General features: G+C 37.1%; 1 protein-coding gene across 2 annotated transcripts in view; it reads left to right on the top strand.

Annotated features, from left to right (window-relative positions):
• CERT1 (ceramide transporter 1) overlaps positions 1-11,192 on the top strand; it is a gene marked incomplete at its 5' end in the record, with an annotated part of 128,930 nt that extends 117,738 nt beyond the window's left edge. The window contains 4 exons of one of the 2 annotated variants that reach the window (XM_079916452.1): positions 2,401-2,529; positions 3,075-3,204; positions 4,430-4,566; positions 8,026-11,192. In XM_079916452.1, the coding sequence (XP_079772578.1) occupies positions 2,401-2,529; positions 3,075-3,204; positions 4,430-4,557 (387 nt within the window). In that variant the 3' untranslated portion in view covers positions 4,558-4,566; positions 8,026-11,192. The remainder of the gene's footprint in view (positions 1-2,400; positions 2,530-3,074; positions 3,205-4,429; positions 4,567-8,025) is intronic. The other variant, XM_079916451.1, reaches the window with a different exon arrangement.
• Between the last annotated feature and the right edge of the window lie 6,333 nt (positions 11,193-17,525).

Below are 17,525 nucleotides of genomic sequence, written 5' to 3'. Positions count from 1 at the left end.
AGTCATTTAGAATCAGAAGACTCTTATTCTGTGAAGATAATTGATCCTGGAAAATGGTCTGCTGAAAGTACTTCACTTGGTAAATAGTAGATGGAGGGGAGGAATATATAGATTATATTAGGATTATTTCTGGAAAAATAAAACTAAAAATTATTAAAATAATGTACTTTATATGTAACAAAATTTAAGTTACAGTTGTAATTATTTGAATAAATGACTTGTCCTGGCATAATTTTTTCAACAAAATCCAATAACTATTCAACACCTCTCTCTTTAAATTTGGCTTCTTTTATAATATGGTCTTAAAAAGGGCTTCTCATCTCTTGATATTTGTCATTCTCACTCTTTAAATTTCTGTCTTATCATCATCCTTGTGGATTTGTATCCATTAGTTCTAATATGGCCACATTTTCATTTATTACTGGCTTCACATACATTTGCCCAGCACTACTTTCATCAACTTAATGAAACTTTGTATCTTTAAAAGATGAACCATTTCACTTTGCAAATGCTTTGTGTTGTATTGACACTGAGTTGTTGGCGATTTATTAAATTCAGCAATCGGGAAAGACCCTGTGCATATTTTCTCTCATTTAAAAGTACATAGTCCCAGTTTTCAGAGACCTAGTTTCCATGTCATTCCAACAGTATGAAGTTGGAAGATTAAATTACTGGTTTGCAATTCTTTAAATATGATTATGATATCAAAGGAGCATGCTCTTTCCCTAATATACTTGCTTTTAAAATCTTTGCTCTGAACAGTTGAAACAGAGGTTTAATACTATACTTAAAAGTGGGGCTTCCCTGGTGGCACAGTGGTTGAGAATCTGCCTGCTAATGCAGGGGACACGGGTTCGAGCCCTGGTCTGGGAGGATCCCACATGCCGTGGAGCAACTAGGCCCGTGAGCCACAACTACTGAGCCTGCGCGTCTGGAGCCTGTGCTCCGCAACAAGAGAGGCCGCGATAGTGAGAGGCCCGCGCACCATGATGAAGAGTGGCCCCCGCTTGCCACAACTAGAGAAAGCCCTCGCACAGAAACAAAGACCCAACACAACAAAAATAAATAAATGACTAAACTCCTACCCCAGACATCTTCTTTTTAAAAAAAAAAAAAAAAAAGTGGACTAATGGGGCTTTCCTGGTGGCACAATGGTTAAGAATCCGCCTGCCAATATAGGGGACACGGGTTTGAGCCCTGGTCTGGGAAGATCCCACATGCTGCGGAGCAACTAAGCTCATGGGCCACAACTACTGAGCCTGCGCTCTAGAACCTGCATGCCACAACTACTGAAGCCTGTGTGCCTAGAGCCCGTGCTCTGCAACAAGAGAAGCCACAACAATGAGAAGCCTGATCACTGCTACAAAGAGTAGCCCCCGGTCACCGCAACTAGAGAAAGCCCATGCACAGCAACGAAGACCCAACATAGCCAAAAATGAAAACTATAAAAAAAAAATGGACTAATGGCTGTGGGAGGGGCTAATGCGGAGTGATTGCTTAATGGGTACAGAGTTTCTGTTGGGAGTGATGACACATTTAGAACTAGATAGTGGTGTTATTTACATAACATTGTGAATATAGTTAAGGCCACTGAATTGTACACTTAAAAATTATTTATATCGGGCTTCCTTGGTGGTGCAGTGGTTGAGAGTCCGCCTGCCAATGCAGGGGACACGGGTTCGCGCCCCGGTCCAGGAAGATCCCACTTGCCGCGGAGCGGCTGGGCCCGTGAGCCATGGCCTCTGAGCCTGCGCGTCCGGAGCCTGTGCTCCGCAACGGGAGAGGCCACAACAGTGAGAGGCCCGCATACCGCAAAAAAAAAAAAAAAAAAAAAATTTTATCATTTTATGTTACATATATATTACCAAGTTTAAAAAGAAGGAAAAATAGGGTATTCCTTGGTGGTCCAGTTGTTAAGACTCCTCACTCCCAATGCAGGGAGGCTGGGGTTGGATCCCTGGTTGGGGAACTAATCCCACATGCCTGCGTGCCACAACTAAGACCCGGAGCAGCCAAATAAATAAATAAACATTTAAAAAAGAAAAAAAAAAAGAAATAGCAGAACATTATTCCTTTGGTATGTTCTTCAAAGCCTTTAACTCAGTGTTCATAATCAATCCTTTGGTGGGTGCTTTCCATTTAAAATTTGACAGATGTTACCTTAAAGGCATTTATTAGTTTTACACTTGTTTCTTTGTTAGTTCCATATTATATATGAATAAAAAGGTGTTCAAATTTTGGGGACTTCCCTGGCCGGTCCAGTGGTTTAAGACTCCGAGCTTCTGCTGCAGGGGGTGCGGGTTCAATTCCTGGTCAGGGAACTAAGATCCTGCATGCCACGTGGTGCGGCCAAAAAAAAAAAAAGTTCAAATTTTCAAAAGATTTGTACTTCTTCCACAGAGAGTGTGGCCTGCTTCTCAGCGGGATGTATTATATCTTTCTGCCATTCGAAAGATACCAGCCTTGACTGAAAATGACCCGGAAACTTGGATAGTTTGTAATTTTTCTGTGGATCACAACAGTGCTCCTGTAAGTACATTGTATAAATGTGTATAATTGTACAATACAAAGCTAAATATACAACACAGGGCAAAAATGATAAACGCATACCACACATACAGAGATAATCGATTTGAAAATGCTTCTTAAATTTTTGTTTATTAAAGTTGGCTTCTTGGAAGAGTATAGCCACTGTTATCTGAGGGCAACAGTCATGGCCATGAGCATCCCAGCAGGGTTGTTTTCCTTTCCTCTTGAGGTTAGATGAGACAGCTGAATGGGTAGTATAGGTAGGCTACTTCTCACACTTGTCTCTCAAGCCATGATCAACTACTGGCAAAATCTCTGTGGTTTCTACCTCGGTTTAGCTCCTTTTACTACTTAAGAGGGGGGAAAACCATTCCTGGTGTCGTATCAGCTTGGCATGTATTCTTAATTAGTGCTTATGAGATTTTGTGGGAGATGTAGATGAGTTACGGTTTTGGTTAATCTAATGTAGAATTAGACCAGAAGAGGTTACAAAATACTGGGTATCTTCTACACTGGTGTTTTGTTTTTACTTTTTGTTTTGGCAGCTAAACAATCGATGTGTCCGTGCCAAAATAAATATTGCTATGATTTGTCAAACCTTGGTAAGCCCGCCAGAGGGAAACCAGGAGATTAGCAGGGACAACATTCTATGCAAGATTACATATGTAGCTAATGGTATGTATTTTGGTTTTGTTTTTGCTACTTGGGAATGTGGATGTTTTTATTGTGATCTACATGATAACTGACAGTTTGGAAAAATACCATTTATAAATGTCTTTTTAGTTTTTATCCTTTAGATTTAGTAATTTTTAATTTGGAGAGATGTATATCAAAATTATCAGGAATCTTTCAAAATATAAATGTCTGAATAACTGCTGTATCAGAATTTCTGAAGCTGGGGCTGGACAGGTAAATTTTTAAACTTCATCTTTAGATCACTATTACATATTATTGGTTTTAAGAACTGTTTTACTAGATATTTGCCTAATAGAATAGGTGTAATTAGGAAAATAAGCAACAGTGAGAAAGAAAATTAATACTTCTTTTTTTTCCCAAATTTTCAAAGACCATTTAGTGATTTAGAAAAATGTTTACAAAATAATGTTAAGTGGGGTGAGAAAAAGCATATAAAATACCATTTCAATAATTTTTAAAAGAAGAAAAGAATATATATGTGAAAAGTTGGAAAGAAATACAACAAAATGTTAATATTGAATTGTTGCTTGGTGGTTGGATTACTGGAAATAGTTTTCTTCTTTTTTACTTTATAATTTTGGTTTTTTTGTGTGTGTTTTTGTTTTTAATTGAAATAATAGTTGATATAAAATATTATGTTTCAGGTGAACAGTTCTTTTTCTTGTTGTCAGGCTTTTTAGTTTTCTGAATCTTTGCTCCCTGCTTCTTTCTTAGTTGCTAGTGACTTATTTCACATCGGCCTACTGCTGGACAGCCCTGTTTATCACTTGTTACGGTTCCTTGCTACACCTATTTCCTACCTGCAGTAGTTACTGGAGTCCCTCTAATCAAACCTTCAAACCTTCTTTATACAGGGCCATCACAGCTAGTATGTTTAAAGAGACAACTATGCCTGAGCAAGTTACTATTTGATTATAGTAGAGTTCATTGAATAAATCTGCCTTAAGTAACCTAAAGTGTTGCTATACTAATATTTACTTATAATTTAGGGAACCAAGAACATTTTAGAACAGTAATAAATGCTTTCTTATTTGTTATCTGTTCTCATCTGGTGGTTAGTACAGTACTAAGTACTGAGTGGTCAAGACTTGTAAGAGATGCTTTTTCAATGTGAGGAATTTTTTAAAAACAAAGGAACAAAATGAGTGCTTTACGTGTTTTTGGAGAATTATCTTAACAGTTTTCATTTTCCTTTGTCTCACAGTAAACCCTGGAGGATGGGCACCAGCCTCAGTGTTAAGGGCAGTGGCAAAGCGAGAGTATCCAAAGTTTCTAAAACGTTTTACTTCTTACGTACAAGAAAAAACTGCAGGAAAACCTATTTTGTTCTAGTATTAACAGGTACTGGAAAATATATGTTATTCTTTTTTTTAAACTTTATAGACTAATATGGCTCTGCAGACATTACAAGTTAGTTTTTGAAAGTAGTTTCTTTTACATGATGTTTCCAGATGTGAAGAGTTGTAGTTTTTATAGCCTTTAAAACTTAATTTTTCATTATTTTTTCTGTTTATGTTAGATAATGTCTGCTTAATTGAAGGAAATTTTAATATTATAGAACTATAAAATTTCAGAAGTACAAATCCTCTATGTTTCTCCCTTCCCATAAATTAGTGTTACGTTTGTTGTATATTCTTCCAGACTTGTACATATGTATTGACATATATCTAAAAATTTTTTTTCAAAGCATTATCTTGCAGCTTGCTTTTTCTACTTAATATATCTTGACTGTTAGTCCATATAAAGATATGAGACATACAAAACCATCTCATTCTTTTAACATCTGTTGTATAAATGTTGCAGAACTTATTAACCACTGTCCCATGTTAATGTCTGGTTGGTTCCATATTTCTACTGTCAAATAATGCTGCACTGACTGTCTTTGTGCAAGGAGCTGAACTCTTTAATTTTTCTTAAATGAGTGACATGTTAACATGGTTCAGAAGTCAAAAGTATGAAAAGATACACAGTAAAATTCATCCCCCGTCCCCTGCTCACCCAGTTCTGCAGCACCACACTTGCCCCCCCCCCCCACACACAAGTGTATAGCTGCTGTGAGTATGTTCTTGTGTCTTTCCAGAGATGTTTCATTTTCACCTGAATAAGCAAATACAAGTGTATTCCTCACACACATACACTTATTGTTATTGAAAGAAATTGCATACTCTACTCAGGGTTCTGCATCTTGCTTCTGCATATGCTTTATCTTGAAGATCTTTCCATATTGGTGCAGAGCTGCTTTATTCTTTGTTTATGGCTATGTAGAATCCCATTTGTGTGGATGTACACAATTTATCTAACCAATTCTCCATTTGTAGATGTTAAAGTTGTTTCTAATTTTTGCTAGAGCACACAGTATTGCAGTCATATCCATGTCATTTTGTATGTGGGTAAATTACTAGATGTGACACTGCTGGTACTTCTGGGGGGCTTGTGCATCTGTAATTTAGATATTGGCCTCTGTAGAGGTCGTATTAATTTATCATCTCACCAGCAATAACATGTTGGAGTGCCTGTTTCTCTGACCCTCTCACACAATGTATGAAATAAAACTTTCTGATTTTTTTCCAACTTGATAGGTGAAAAATACTCTCCCAGTGTAGTTTAAATTGTGGTCCTCTTGGGAGTTCCCTCGTGGCCTAGTGGTTAGGATTCCAGAATCCCTGGTCGGGGAACTGAGATTCCACAAGCCACGTGGCATGGCCAAAAAATAACTGTCATAGTCCTCGTTACAAATGAATTTGAGCATCTTTTCATCCATTTGAGAACCATTTGTATAATTCAATTTCTGTGAAACTCTCTGAGTGTTAACATTTAAATTTGTAATAGATATTACCAAAGTATAATTCACAAGCAGTAAGTACTTATGACCGTCCTCTCATGCTCACCTACATTGACTGTTAAATCATTTGCTGAGAAATTTATATTCTTGAGTCAATTTCTTTAGATAAAAATAATATAGTTAATAACCATATACAGTTGACGCATGAGCGTTGTGGGGGTCAGGAGCGCTGGCCCCCTGCACAGATGAAAATCGAGTATGACTTACAGTCCGCCCTCCATGTCCTAGGTGCCTCTGCATCGAGGATTCAACCAACCCCAGATCGTGTAGTACTGAAAAGAATTTGCATGTAGTTGGATGTGCGCAGTTCAAAGCCATGTTGTTCAAGGGTCAACTGTAGTGACTATACTTTTAATTAAGTCTAGTTTCTGATAATGTTTATAGTGTGCTATTTCTTAAAAAAACAAAAAACAAGAACTCAAAGCCTAAATTTATTTTCAGACACTAACACAAGGGTTAGTGCATTGATGTCCCAGATATGTAGCTTTTCCCAGGAAAACAGGTTACATGAAAATGTTAAACAGGTTCTAGTCTTACTTCTCTGAATGGTTAGTGTTTGGGACAAAGCCTGACCTTTGAGGGATTCTCTTAAAGCATAAATGCACTGCCAAAATGCACTGTTTTTAGGATATCTTGTACTTCAGAATTGTTGTGGCTCGATCTGGACACATAACTTCTTATTGATTCTGTCACTGCATTGTATTTAATCAAATACACTGAAAACGTGATGCCACATGATGGCAGCAGGCTTGTCACCTTACTTAGCTGTGTGTCTCTCCCCACAGCCTTAAGATTTCTAGAGTTGCTGTTTGCTCGAACCAAGACCAAGCTTGCAGCTGTATCTGTTTTCCCTGTTCACCTTTACCTTCAGCCTTGCAGAGAAGGGTAGAAAATATAACTGGGTATTAAGCAAAAGAAATCAGAATGCAGTTATATAATAAAACATGCTCTCAACTATGTTTGAGAAGAATAATTTTGAAAATATTTGCAAAATACATGCTAACATGTCCACAGCATTTGCCTCTAAACTGTTGGATTTGGGGCATTGTTTTATTGACTGACTGTGTGTGCGCCCACGAGTGTACACATTCTTCTTTTGTGGACCTAGAGGGAAGGGCTCGAAATCCTTGGAAAAGAATTCATATTAGGGGAAGGAGATGGTACCATTGTTTGTGGACATGTGTGTGTGTGTGTAAAGATAGAACTGGAAAGACTCACTGGCCAAAACTTAGCTCTGGCCTTTGAGTCCAGATTGAGCTTCTTTCTGGCAGAGAACCAAATTTTCATTTACCTAAAATAAATCTTCATTTACCTAAAGTAATAATTGTTTCATAATAATTTTGGAAGATGTATGTATGAAGTGGATCCTAGCATTGAAACCTTAGGAAAGCTAACATTCTTAATTTTGGTGATGGAGAAATAGTAACTTTCAATAGTGTGTATCATCTTTAGAGAAATTCCATAAAGAGTTAATGAGGCCCAAAGATATTTAAAACTTAGTCAAAACTCTTAAACTCATTTGACACAGTATTTCTTAAGATAAGGCAGACCTCTTTCCCATAGCCTAAATAAATTTTTTTAATTCTTGATAAATGATATTGTATAGCATAGTTTTTATTGAACACTAAGAAGAAGGAAATTCCAGTTTATGGGGTACGGATCCAGAAACCTCTACTTGATTCCCTCTTTGCTTCTTGTAGCACATTGCCCTTTTTAATTTTTTCTAACTTTCAGAACATTTCTTATACCTTCTGTTCCTTTCTGATGATAAATTTCAAATATATAAAGTTAATAATTTTATATTCTTAAAGGTGAAAAATCCTTAAAATATAAACTTTGGTAAAGATTCTGTGCATTACATGAGTTCAGAAGGTAGGAGGAGTCTGTTCTGTTAGTCCTGCAGCTGTTAGTAAATAATACAGTGCTGAATGTTTTACTTGTCATTTTCTTTCCTACAGTGACTGAAACAAGGCTGTGTGACATTCCATGTTGGAGGAAAAAAATTAAAAAACAAAATTGAATGCTCTAAGCTGGAACATAGGATCTATAGCCTTGTCTATGGCCCAACACCTTGGCCTTGTGTACAAAAATGAAGAAATACTGCAATAGCAAAGCTGAACATCTTAACACTAGCTGTCTTCTGCTAGATCTCCTCGCTCAGCATATAACTATAAATACATGTAAAATTACATGTATATGGCTATATTTTTATTTGCTTGCTCCTAGAAGAGAAAAAAAAATCAACTTTGAATCACAACTAGGAATCGATGCTTTAATTTTTGGAAACTTTTTCAGAATTTTTAATTTACTGTGGTTTGGCCTAAGATCCTCAGTTGTACCAGGCTTTGTGCACAAGAGAAAAGCACAAAAGTTGGACGCACATGGGGCATGTGCTTTCTGTGCACCAAATTTCTGGATGGGGTTCTTTTTATAGGCCTACAGTCAAATCTGTGTCCAGAATTTTTTGACATTTTTGCTTTGTATAATCATAGAATTCATTGCTGCTGATTTCTATAATAATTCATGTTGTCATGTAAAGTGTCTCTTAATAACTGAGGGCTGTCAATAACCTGTGATTTCGCCTTTTCTATAGTCTTACTCCCATGAAGAACTTTGGTTCTGATGGAGAAAGAGTGAAAAGCTTTATTTTTTTCTCCAGATATCTTTATATTTCTATTGTATTTTTAGTTGTGTACTGTGTGCTACAGATTTTTTTCAGTTTGTTACAAACACAATTTGGTAATTTCTAAATTGGTTCTGCCTGCCTCCAAACAGAAACATCTGTACAACATTATAGGCATAAACTACTTTCTGGTAAAACGGTCAGAATAAAATGAGCTCATGTTTTCCTGAAATTGGTGAGAGGATATACGGTATTACATGTTCCAGCAAATCTCACTGTTTGAGTTTGGCATCTGATTCTATATTTCTAGTATTCAGTAACACGTGTTTGTTCTTCTAATTTGGGTCAGTTTAAAAGATAACGTTGCAAGATATGCGTAGAAAATGTGGGCACCGCTCCTGTTTGCCTCTTGATCAGAAACTTCAACAGGGCAGTAAAGAAGACCATGTGATTCAAACTGAAATTCTTTCTTTAGTTGCTGTAAGAAGTTAAACGTAAAATACCTTTTTTAGTTTTAGGCCCCTTTGAAAAACCCTGAAACATGGAGCAGAGGCAGGGAATGGTACTCATTGAAGTAGAAATGACTGCCCACTTCAGAATCTTCACTGTGTTTATACACAAATGTGCTTACGTAAATCAGAGGCATTTTGTAGATGCTTTGCTGACTTGTTCATCTCTATAGAAACACAGAAACCAGACCCATTTTGTAAAGCAGGAAATCATGTCACGTGGAACATGTCCTGTATATATTTCCTACATGGTAATGGAGTCTTAATGATAAATGCAAGGTGATAATTTAATGATGGGATTAGTCTGATCACTTAATATACACAATCCTGGAAGTGAATTACTTGCATCAGATAAAGTGGTATTTATTAGTCTGTACAGAGAGGAAAATACATATAAAACATATGCTTACATTACATGCACGCAGATTTCATGCTCCATAAATCTTTACTATTTTTTAATTTACCTTTCTCTAAATGATGTGCATGGAATATGCCTTATTACAGAAAAATACTATTCATAATTTGACTACAAGGAAAAAGTGCCTATATGGTGGTAATGCTAGTTAAGGCAAATAAGACAAATTATCTTATCAGTTTACTACATCACCAGTTAACATTTTATATTGTGATGTTTAAAAAAGAAAAGTTTATACCTCAAATGTGTATTTTATTTTACAATCAGTTGCGGGATTGGGGTTGGGAGTATGGGAGGGTTGGGGAGGGAAGGTTTATTCACCATAGCCACTGATGGGAATCTTCAAAAACAATTCTATATGCCCACTATAAATGTTTCTCTGTTTGCCATTTCTGGTACTATCATGACTAAATTGGATAGCTTTATTTTACAAAGGTATGGAAAGTTTACAGAGCAGTGTCTAAACCTACATTAGTTGCATTTGCACTAAATGTTAATGATATACTTTTGCAATTCTGTAAATGATTACAGGAAAAATATTTGTATTAAAAAAGAGAAGAAAAGTAAAGGATACATTTTACCTTCAGGTAATTGCACTGGTACTTCACTAGGGTTAATCCTGCCCAACCAGATTTAGAAATGAGTTGGGGAATATGAAAGGAGTAAAAGAGATCAAAATTTGGAGAGGTACTAGCCCTTTAGACAGCATTCAGACCCTCTAGAATTATTTCCATAAGGCTAATTCCTACATATTGAATATACATGATGTTTTCTCATCCACAGTTATTTCCTACTTCTCTTCCCCAAGCAAAAAAAAAAATTATCATTTTACTCTCTTTTCTACTCAGTTACTCTTTTGTACTGTGATAGAAACATGAAAAATATTGGTGATGAGGGGTTTTGTCCCTGAGTGCCCACTGTACAGTTCAAGAGAGCACAGTATTTCACTTGTAATTCAGGGCTCCTGATTTTGAGGTGGAGGGTGTCATAGCAGCTCTTGATTTGGGTTCGCCACAGGGGTAGCCAGACCAAGGAAGAGGATGACTGGGAGGGATGTAGGAATACAAAAGAAGGAAAAGGAGGAATGGGGTTCCCATTTGTTCAGTTTCATCAACTAATTTGTACTCCTATACAACATCAGTGTCAATTGCTATTGAGAAAATTTTAGTTGGGCTGAGCTGGTTCTCTTGTGAAATTGTGCTGATTATCTTTAAGCTTATCAGTTGTTTGTCCAGTTAAACACTTTCACCACTATTTGATCCAAGTTGTACAGACAGTGTATTTGGATTATTGTCATTGTTCATCTACAAACTCAAAACATAATCATTTTAAAGTACCTTGGGAGTGTGTAGAGTGTATTCTAAATAGCTTTATGATCCTGGTGATGTTTTTAAAAAATAATAAAGTTGGATCTTCCATGTTACAATCACAAAATTAAAACCAGTATTTAAAAGTGGAAAAGTATTAAAATATTATGGACAAATGTGCTTGCTTGATTGTTTTTCTTAACCCCCAGGTACTGCCCTACATAATTCTCTGAGTAGTTAAGAGCTTGAAATACTCCAGTTCAATGTTCTTCAAACTGTATGTTGTAACCCGGTTGGGCATCAAGAAAACTACTGAGTTGCAACCTAAAAAAATTTTAAGAAAGTAGAACAGAATGGAATAGATCAAATACATAGGATGTAATAAAGGTAAATATTTTGTGAACCTTTTTACATATATGTGTGTATGTATGTATATGCATGTATTGTATATACACACACACAGACGTGTGTGTGTGTGTGTGTGTGTGTGTGTGTGTGTAGTAGGTTACAGTTTTAAATGATTTTTTTTTTTTTTTTTTACTATGGACCCTGGTCCAAAAGTTTGTTTTCAGTTGCTAGAGAGTGAAGCCATATGCAGCTGGGTGTTTCTAAAACCCAGCCAGTCATACACACATGAAAGTTAGCTCTATGCGTTTAACCATAAAAAAATCATCCCTCATTTACTTAAATAATATGGCCAGCTCCACTTGTTACACTCAGGGAATTTACACCCCAGAACCACGATGAGATGGGAAGTGTGGATTTGCAGTTCACTTGGTCGTTGGTTTCCTCCATATTGAAAGGCACTGAGCATATTTCTCTCCTGGTGTTCAAAGAGAAATACCATACAAACAATATGACCTCACATACAAGCCAACTACTTAATCTCAGGGGATGCTGGAGAGAAAATCTGGCTGTTGTGTTGGGTTTATTGACAGAGAAATAGTATTGTCACCCTCATGGCACACTTTTAAGTTTTTCAAGAACAATTTTTAACTTACTGCAGCTTTTGCCTTAGGCTTGGCTTTGAAATATAACCTGTAAATACAGTGTAGTTCTTTTTTTTTCTTTATTTTTTAAACAGCAGGTCCTTATTATCTATTCTATACATATTAGTGTATACATGTCAATATCCATCTCCCAATTCAGCCCACCGTCACCACCACCCCCCACCCCCCCACTTTCCCCCCTTGGTGTCCATACGTTTGTTCTCTACATCTGTGTGTCTATTTCTGCCTTGCAAACCAGTTCATCTGTACCATTTTTCTAGATTCCACATATATGCATTAATATATGATATTTGTTTTTCTGACTTGCTTCACTCTGCATGACAGTCTCTAGGTCCATCCACATCTCTACAAATGACCCAATTTCATCCTATTTTATGGCTGAGTAATATTCCATTGTGTGTGTGTGTGTGTGTGTGTGTGTGTGTGTGTATATATATATATATATATACACCACATCTTTATCCATTCATCTTTCAATGGGCATTTAGGTTGCTTCCATGACCTGGTGACTGTAAATAGTGCTGCAGTGAACATTGGGGTGCATGTGTCCTTTTGAATTCTGGTTTTCTCAGGGTATATGCCCAGTAGTGGGATTGCTGGGTCATATGGTAGTTCTATTTTTAGTTTTCTAAGGAACCCCCATACCGTTCTCCAGAGTGGCTGTATCAGTTTACATTCCCACCAACAGTGCAAGAGGGTTCCCTTTTCTCCACACCCTCTCCAGCATTTGTTGTTTGTAGATTTTCTGATGATACCCATTTTAACAAGTGTGAGGTGATGCCTCGTAGTTTTGATTTGCATTTCTGTAATGATTAGTGATGTTGAGCATCCTTTCATATGTTTGTTGCAAATCTGTATATCATTTTTGGAGAAATGTCTAGGCCTTTTGCCCATTTTGGGGTTGGGTTGTTTCTTTTTTTGATATTCAGCTACATGAGTGGCTTGTATATTTTGGAAATTAATCCTTTGTCGGTTGCTTCATTTGCAAATATTTTCTCCCATTCTGAGGGTTGTCATTTCATCTTGTTTATGGTTTCCTTTGCTGTGCAAAAGCTTTGAAGTTTCATTAGCTCCCATTTGTTTATTTTTGTTTTTATTTACATTTCTCTAGGAGGTGGGTCAAAAAAGATCTTGCTGTGATTTATGTCAGAGTGTTCTTCCTATATTTTCCTGTAAGAGTTTTATGGTGTCTGGGCTTACATTTAGGTCTTTAATCCATTTTGAGTTTATTTTTGTGTATGGTGTTAGGGAGTGTTCTAATTTCATTCTTTTACATGTAGCTGTCCAGTTTTCCCAGCACCACTTATTGAAGAGACTGTCTTTTCTCCATTGTATATCCTTGCTTCCTTTGTCATAGATTAGTTGACTATAGATGCTTGGGTTTATCTCTGGGCTTTCTATCCTGTTCCATTGCTCTACATTTCTGTTTTTGTGCCAGTACCATACTATCTTGATTACTGTAGCTTTGTAGTATGGTCTGAAGTCAGGGAACCTGATTCATCCAGCTCCATTTTTTTCCCTAAAGATTGCTTTGGCTGTTCAGGATCTTTTGTGTCTCCATACAAATTTTAAGATTTTTTTGTCCTAGTTCCGTAAAAAATGCCATTGGTAATTTGATGGGGATTGTATTGAATCTGTAGATTGCTTTGGGTAGTATAGTCATTTTCACAATATTGATTCTTCCAATCCAAGAACATGGTATTTCTCTCCATCTGTTTGTGTCATCTTAGATTTCTTTCATCACTGTCTTTATAGGTTTCTGAGTACAGGTCTTTTACCTCCTTAGGTTTATTCCTAGGTATTTTATTCTTTTTGTTGCAATAGAGAATAGGATTGTTTCCTTAATTTCTCTTTCTGATCTTTCATTGTTAGTGTATAGGAATTCAAAAGATTTCTGTGCATTAATTTTGTATCCTGCTACTTTACCAAATTCATTGATTAGCTCTAGTAGTTTTCTGGTGGCATCTTTAGGATTACCTATGTATAGTATCATGTCATCTGCAAACAGTGACCCTTTTACTGCTTCTTTTCCAATTTGTATTCCTTTTATTTCTTTTTCTCCTCTGATTGCCATGGCTAGGACTTCCAAACCTCTGTTGAGTAAGAGTGGCGAGACTGTACATCCTTGTCTTATTCCTGATGTTAGAGGAAATAAATGCTTTCAGTTTTTCACCATTGAGAGTGATGTTTGCTGTGGGTTTGTCATATATGGCCTTTATTATGATGAGGTAGGTTCCCTCTGTGCCCACTTTCTGGAGAGGTTTTTTCCTAAATGGGTGTTGAAGTTTGTCAAAACCTTTTCCTACATCTACTGAGCTAATCATATGGTTTTTATTCAGTTTGTTAATATGGTGTATCACACTGATTGATTTGCATATATTGAAGAATCCTTGCATCCCTGGATAAATCCCATTTGATCATGGTGTATGATCCTTTTAATGTGTTGTTGGATTCTGTTTGCCAGTATTTTGTTGAGGATTTTTGCATCTATATTCATCAGTGATATTGGTCTGTAATTTTCCTTTTTTGTAGTATCTTTGTCTGGTTTTGGTATCAGGGTGATGGTGGCCTCGTAGAATGTGTTTGGGAGTGTTCCTCCCTCTGTACTTTATTGGAAGAGTTTGAGAAGGATGGATGTTAGCTCTTCTCTTTGTTTGATAGAATTCACCTGGGAAGCCATCTGGTCCTGGACTTTTGCTTGTTGCAAGATTTTTCTTCACAGTTTCAATTTCATTACTTGTGAGTGGTTTGCTCACAGTTTCTGTTTCTTCCTGGTTCAGTCTTGGAAGGTTATACCTTTCTAAGAATTTGTCCATTTCTTCCAGGTTGTCCACTTTATTGGCATAGAATTGCTTGTAGTAGTCTCTTAAAATGCTTTGTATTTCTGCGGTGTTCATTGTAACTTCTCCTCTTTCATTTCTAATTTTATTGATTTGAGTTATTTCCCTCTTTTTCTTGATGAGTCTGGCTAATGGTTTATCAATTTTATCTTCTCAAAGAACCAGCTTTTAGTTTCATTGATCTTTGCTATTGTTTTCTTTGTTTCTATTTCATTTATTTCTGCTCTGATCTTTATGATTTCTTTCCCTCTGCTAACTTTGGGTTTTGTTTGTTCTTCTTTCTCTAGTTGCTTTAGGTGTAAGCTTAGGTTGTTTATTTGAGATTTTTCTTCTTTCTTGAGGTGGGATTGTACTGCTATAAACTTCCCTCTTAGAACTGCTTTTGCTGCATCCCATAGGTTTTGGATCGTCGTGTTTTCGTTGTCATTTGTCTCTAGGTATTTTTTGATTTCCTCTTTGATTTCTTCAGTGATCTCTTGGTTATTTAGTAACGTATTGTTTAGCCTCCATGTGTTTATGCTTTTTACGTTTTCTTCCCTGTAATTGATTTCTAATCTTATAGCGTTGTGGTTGGGAAAGATGCTTGATATGATTTCAATTTTCGTAAATTTACCAAGGCTTGATTTGTGACCCAAGGGGTGATCTATCCTGGAGAACGTTCTGTGTGCACTTGAGAAGAAAGTGTGATCTGCTGTTCTTGGATGGAATTTCCTATAAATATCAATTAAATCTATCTGGTCTGTTGTGTCATTTAAAGCTTGTGTTTCCTTATTTTCTATCTGGATGATCTGTCCATCGGTGTAAGTGAGGTGTTAAAATCCCCCACTATTATTGTGTCACTGTCGATTTCCTCTTTTATAGGTGTTAGCATTTGCCTTACGTATTAAGGTGCTCCTGTGTTGGGTGCATAAACATTTATAATTCTTATATCTTCTTCTTGGATTAATCTCTTGATCATAATATAGTGTCCTTGTCTCTTGTAACCTTATTTTAAAGCCTATTTTATCTGCTATGAGTATTGCTACTCCAGCTTTCTTTTGATTTCCATTTGCATGGAATATCTTTTTTCATCCCCTCACTTTCAGTCTGTATGTGTCCCTAGGTCTGAAGTGGGTCTCTTGTAGACAGCATATATACAGGTCTTCTTTTTGTATCCATTCAGCGAGCCTGTGTCTTTTAGTTGGAGCATTTAATCCATTCACGTTTAAGGTAATTATCGATATGTATGTTCCTATGACCATTTTCTTAATTGCTTTGGGTTTGTTTTTGTGGGTCCTTTTCTTCTCTTGTGTTTCCCACTTAGAGAAGTTCCTTTAGCATTTGTTGTAGAGCTGGTTCGGTGGTGCTGAATTCTCTTAGCTTTTGTTTGTCTGTAAAGCTTTCAATTTCTCCATTGAATCTGAATGAGATCCTTGAGTTATCTTGGTTGTAGGTTCTTCCCTTTCATCACTTTAAATATATCATGCCACTCCCTCCTGGCTTGTAGAGTTTCTGCTGAGAAATCAGCTGTTAACCTTATGGGAGTTCCCTTGTATGTTATTTGTTGTTTTTCCCTTGTTGGCTTTTAATAATTTTTCTTTGTCTTTAATTTTTCTCAGTTTCATTACTGTGTGTCTCAGTGTGTTTTTCCTTGGGATTCTCTATGCTTCCTGGACTTGGGTGGCTATTTCCTTTCCCATGTTAGAGAAGTTGTCGACAATAATCTCTTCAAATATTTTCTTGGGTCCTTTCTCTCCTTTCTCCTTCTGGGACCCCTATAATGTGAATGTTGGTGCGTCTGATGTTGTCCCAGAGGTCTCTTAGGCTGTCTTCATTTCTTTTTATTCTTTTTTTTTTATTCTGTTCCACGGCAGTGAATTCCACCATTCTGTCTTCCAGGCCACTTATCCGTTCTTCTGCCTCAGTTATTCTGCTATTGATTCCTTCTAGCATATTTTTCATTTTAGTTATTGTATTGTTCATCTCTGTTTGTTTGTTCTTTAATTCTTCTAGGTGTTTGTTCTCTAATTCTTCTAGGTCTTTGTTAAACATTTTTTGCATCTTCTCAATCTTTTCCTCCATTCTTTTTCTGAGGTCCTGGATCATCTTCACTATCATTATTCTGAATTCTTTCTCTGAAGTTTGCCTATCTCCACTTCATTTACTTGTTTTTCTGAGGTTTTACCTTGTTCCTTCACCTGGTACATAGTCCTCTGTCTTTTCATTTTGTCTGTCTTTCTATGAATGTGGTTTTTGTTCCACAGGCTGCAGGATTGTAGTTCTTGCTGCTTCTGTCTGTCCTCTGCTGGATGAGGGTATCTAAGAGGCTTGTGTAAGCTTCCTGATGGGAAGGACTGGTGGTGGGTAGAGGTGGGTGTTGCTCTGGTGGGCAGAGTTCAGTAAAACTTTAGTCTGCTTGTTTGCTGATGGGTGGGGCTTTGTTCCCTCCCTGTTGGTTGTTTGGCCTGAGGTGACCCAGGACTGGAGCCTACCTGGGCTCTTTGGTGGGGCTAATGACAGACTCTGGGAGGGCTTACACCAAGGAGTACTTCCCGGAACTTCTGCTGCCAGTGTTCTTGTCCCCACGGTGAGCCACAGCCACCCCCCGCCTCTGCAGGAGACCCTCCAACACCAGCAGGTAGGTCTGGTTCAGTCTGCTATGGGGTCACCGCTCCTTCCCCTGGGTCCCGATGCGCACACTACTTTGTGTGTGCCCTCCAAGAGTGGAGTCTCTGTTTCCCCAGTCCTGTTGAAGTCCTGCAATCAAATCCCGCT

Source organism: Stenella coeruleoalba (genome assembly GCF_951394435.1).
Source record: "Stenella coeruleoalba genome assembly, chromosome: 3".
NCBI classification, from domain to species: domain Eukaryota; kingdom Metazoa; phylum Chordata; class Mammalia; order Artiodactyla; family Delphinidae; genus Stenella; species Stenella coeruleoalba.
Note: the sequence above shows the minus strand (reverse complement) of the source record. Positions and strands in the feature narration are given on the sequence as shown.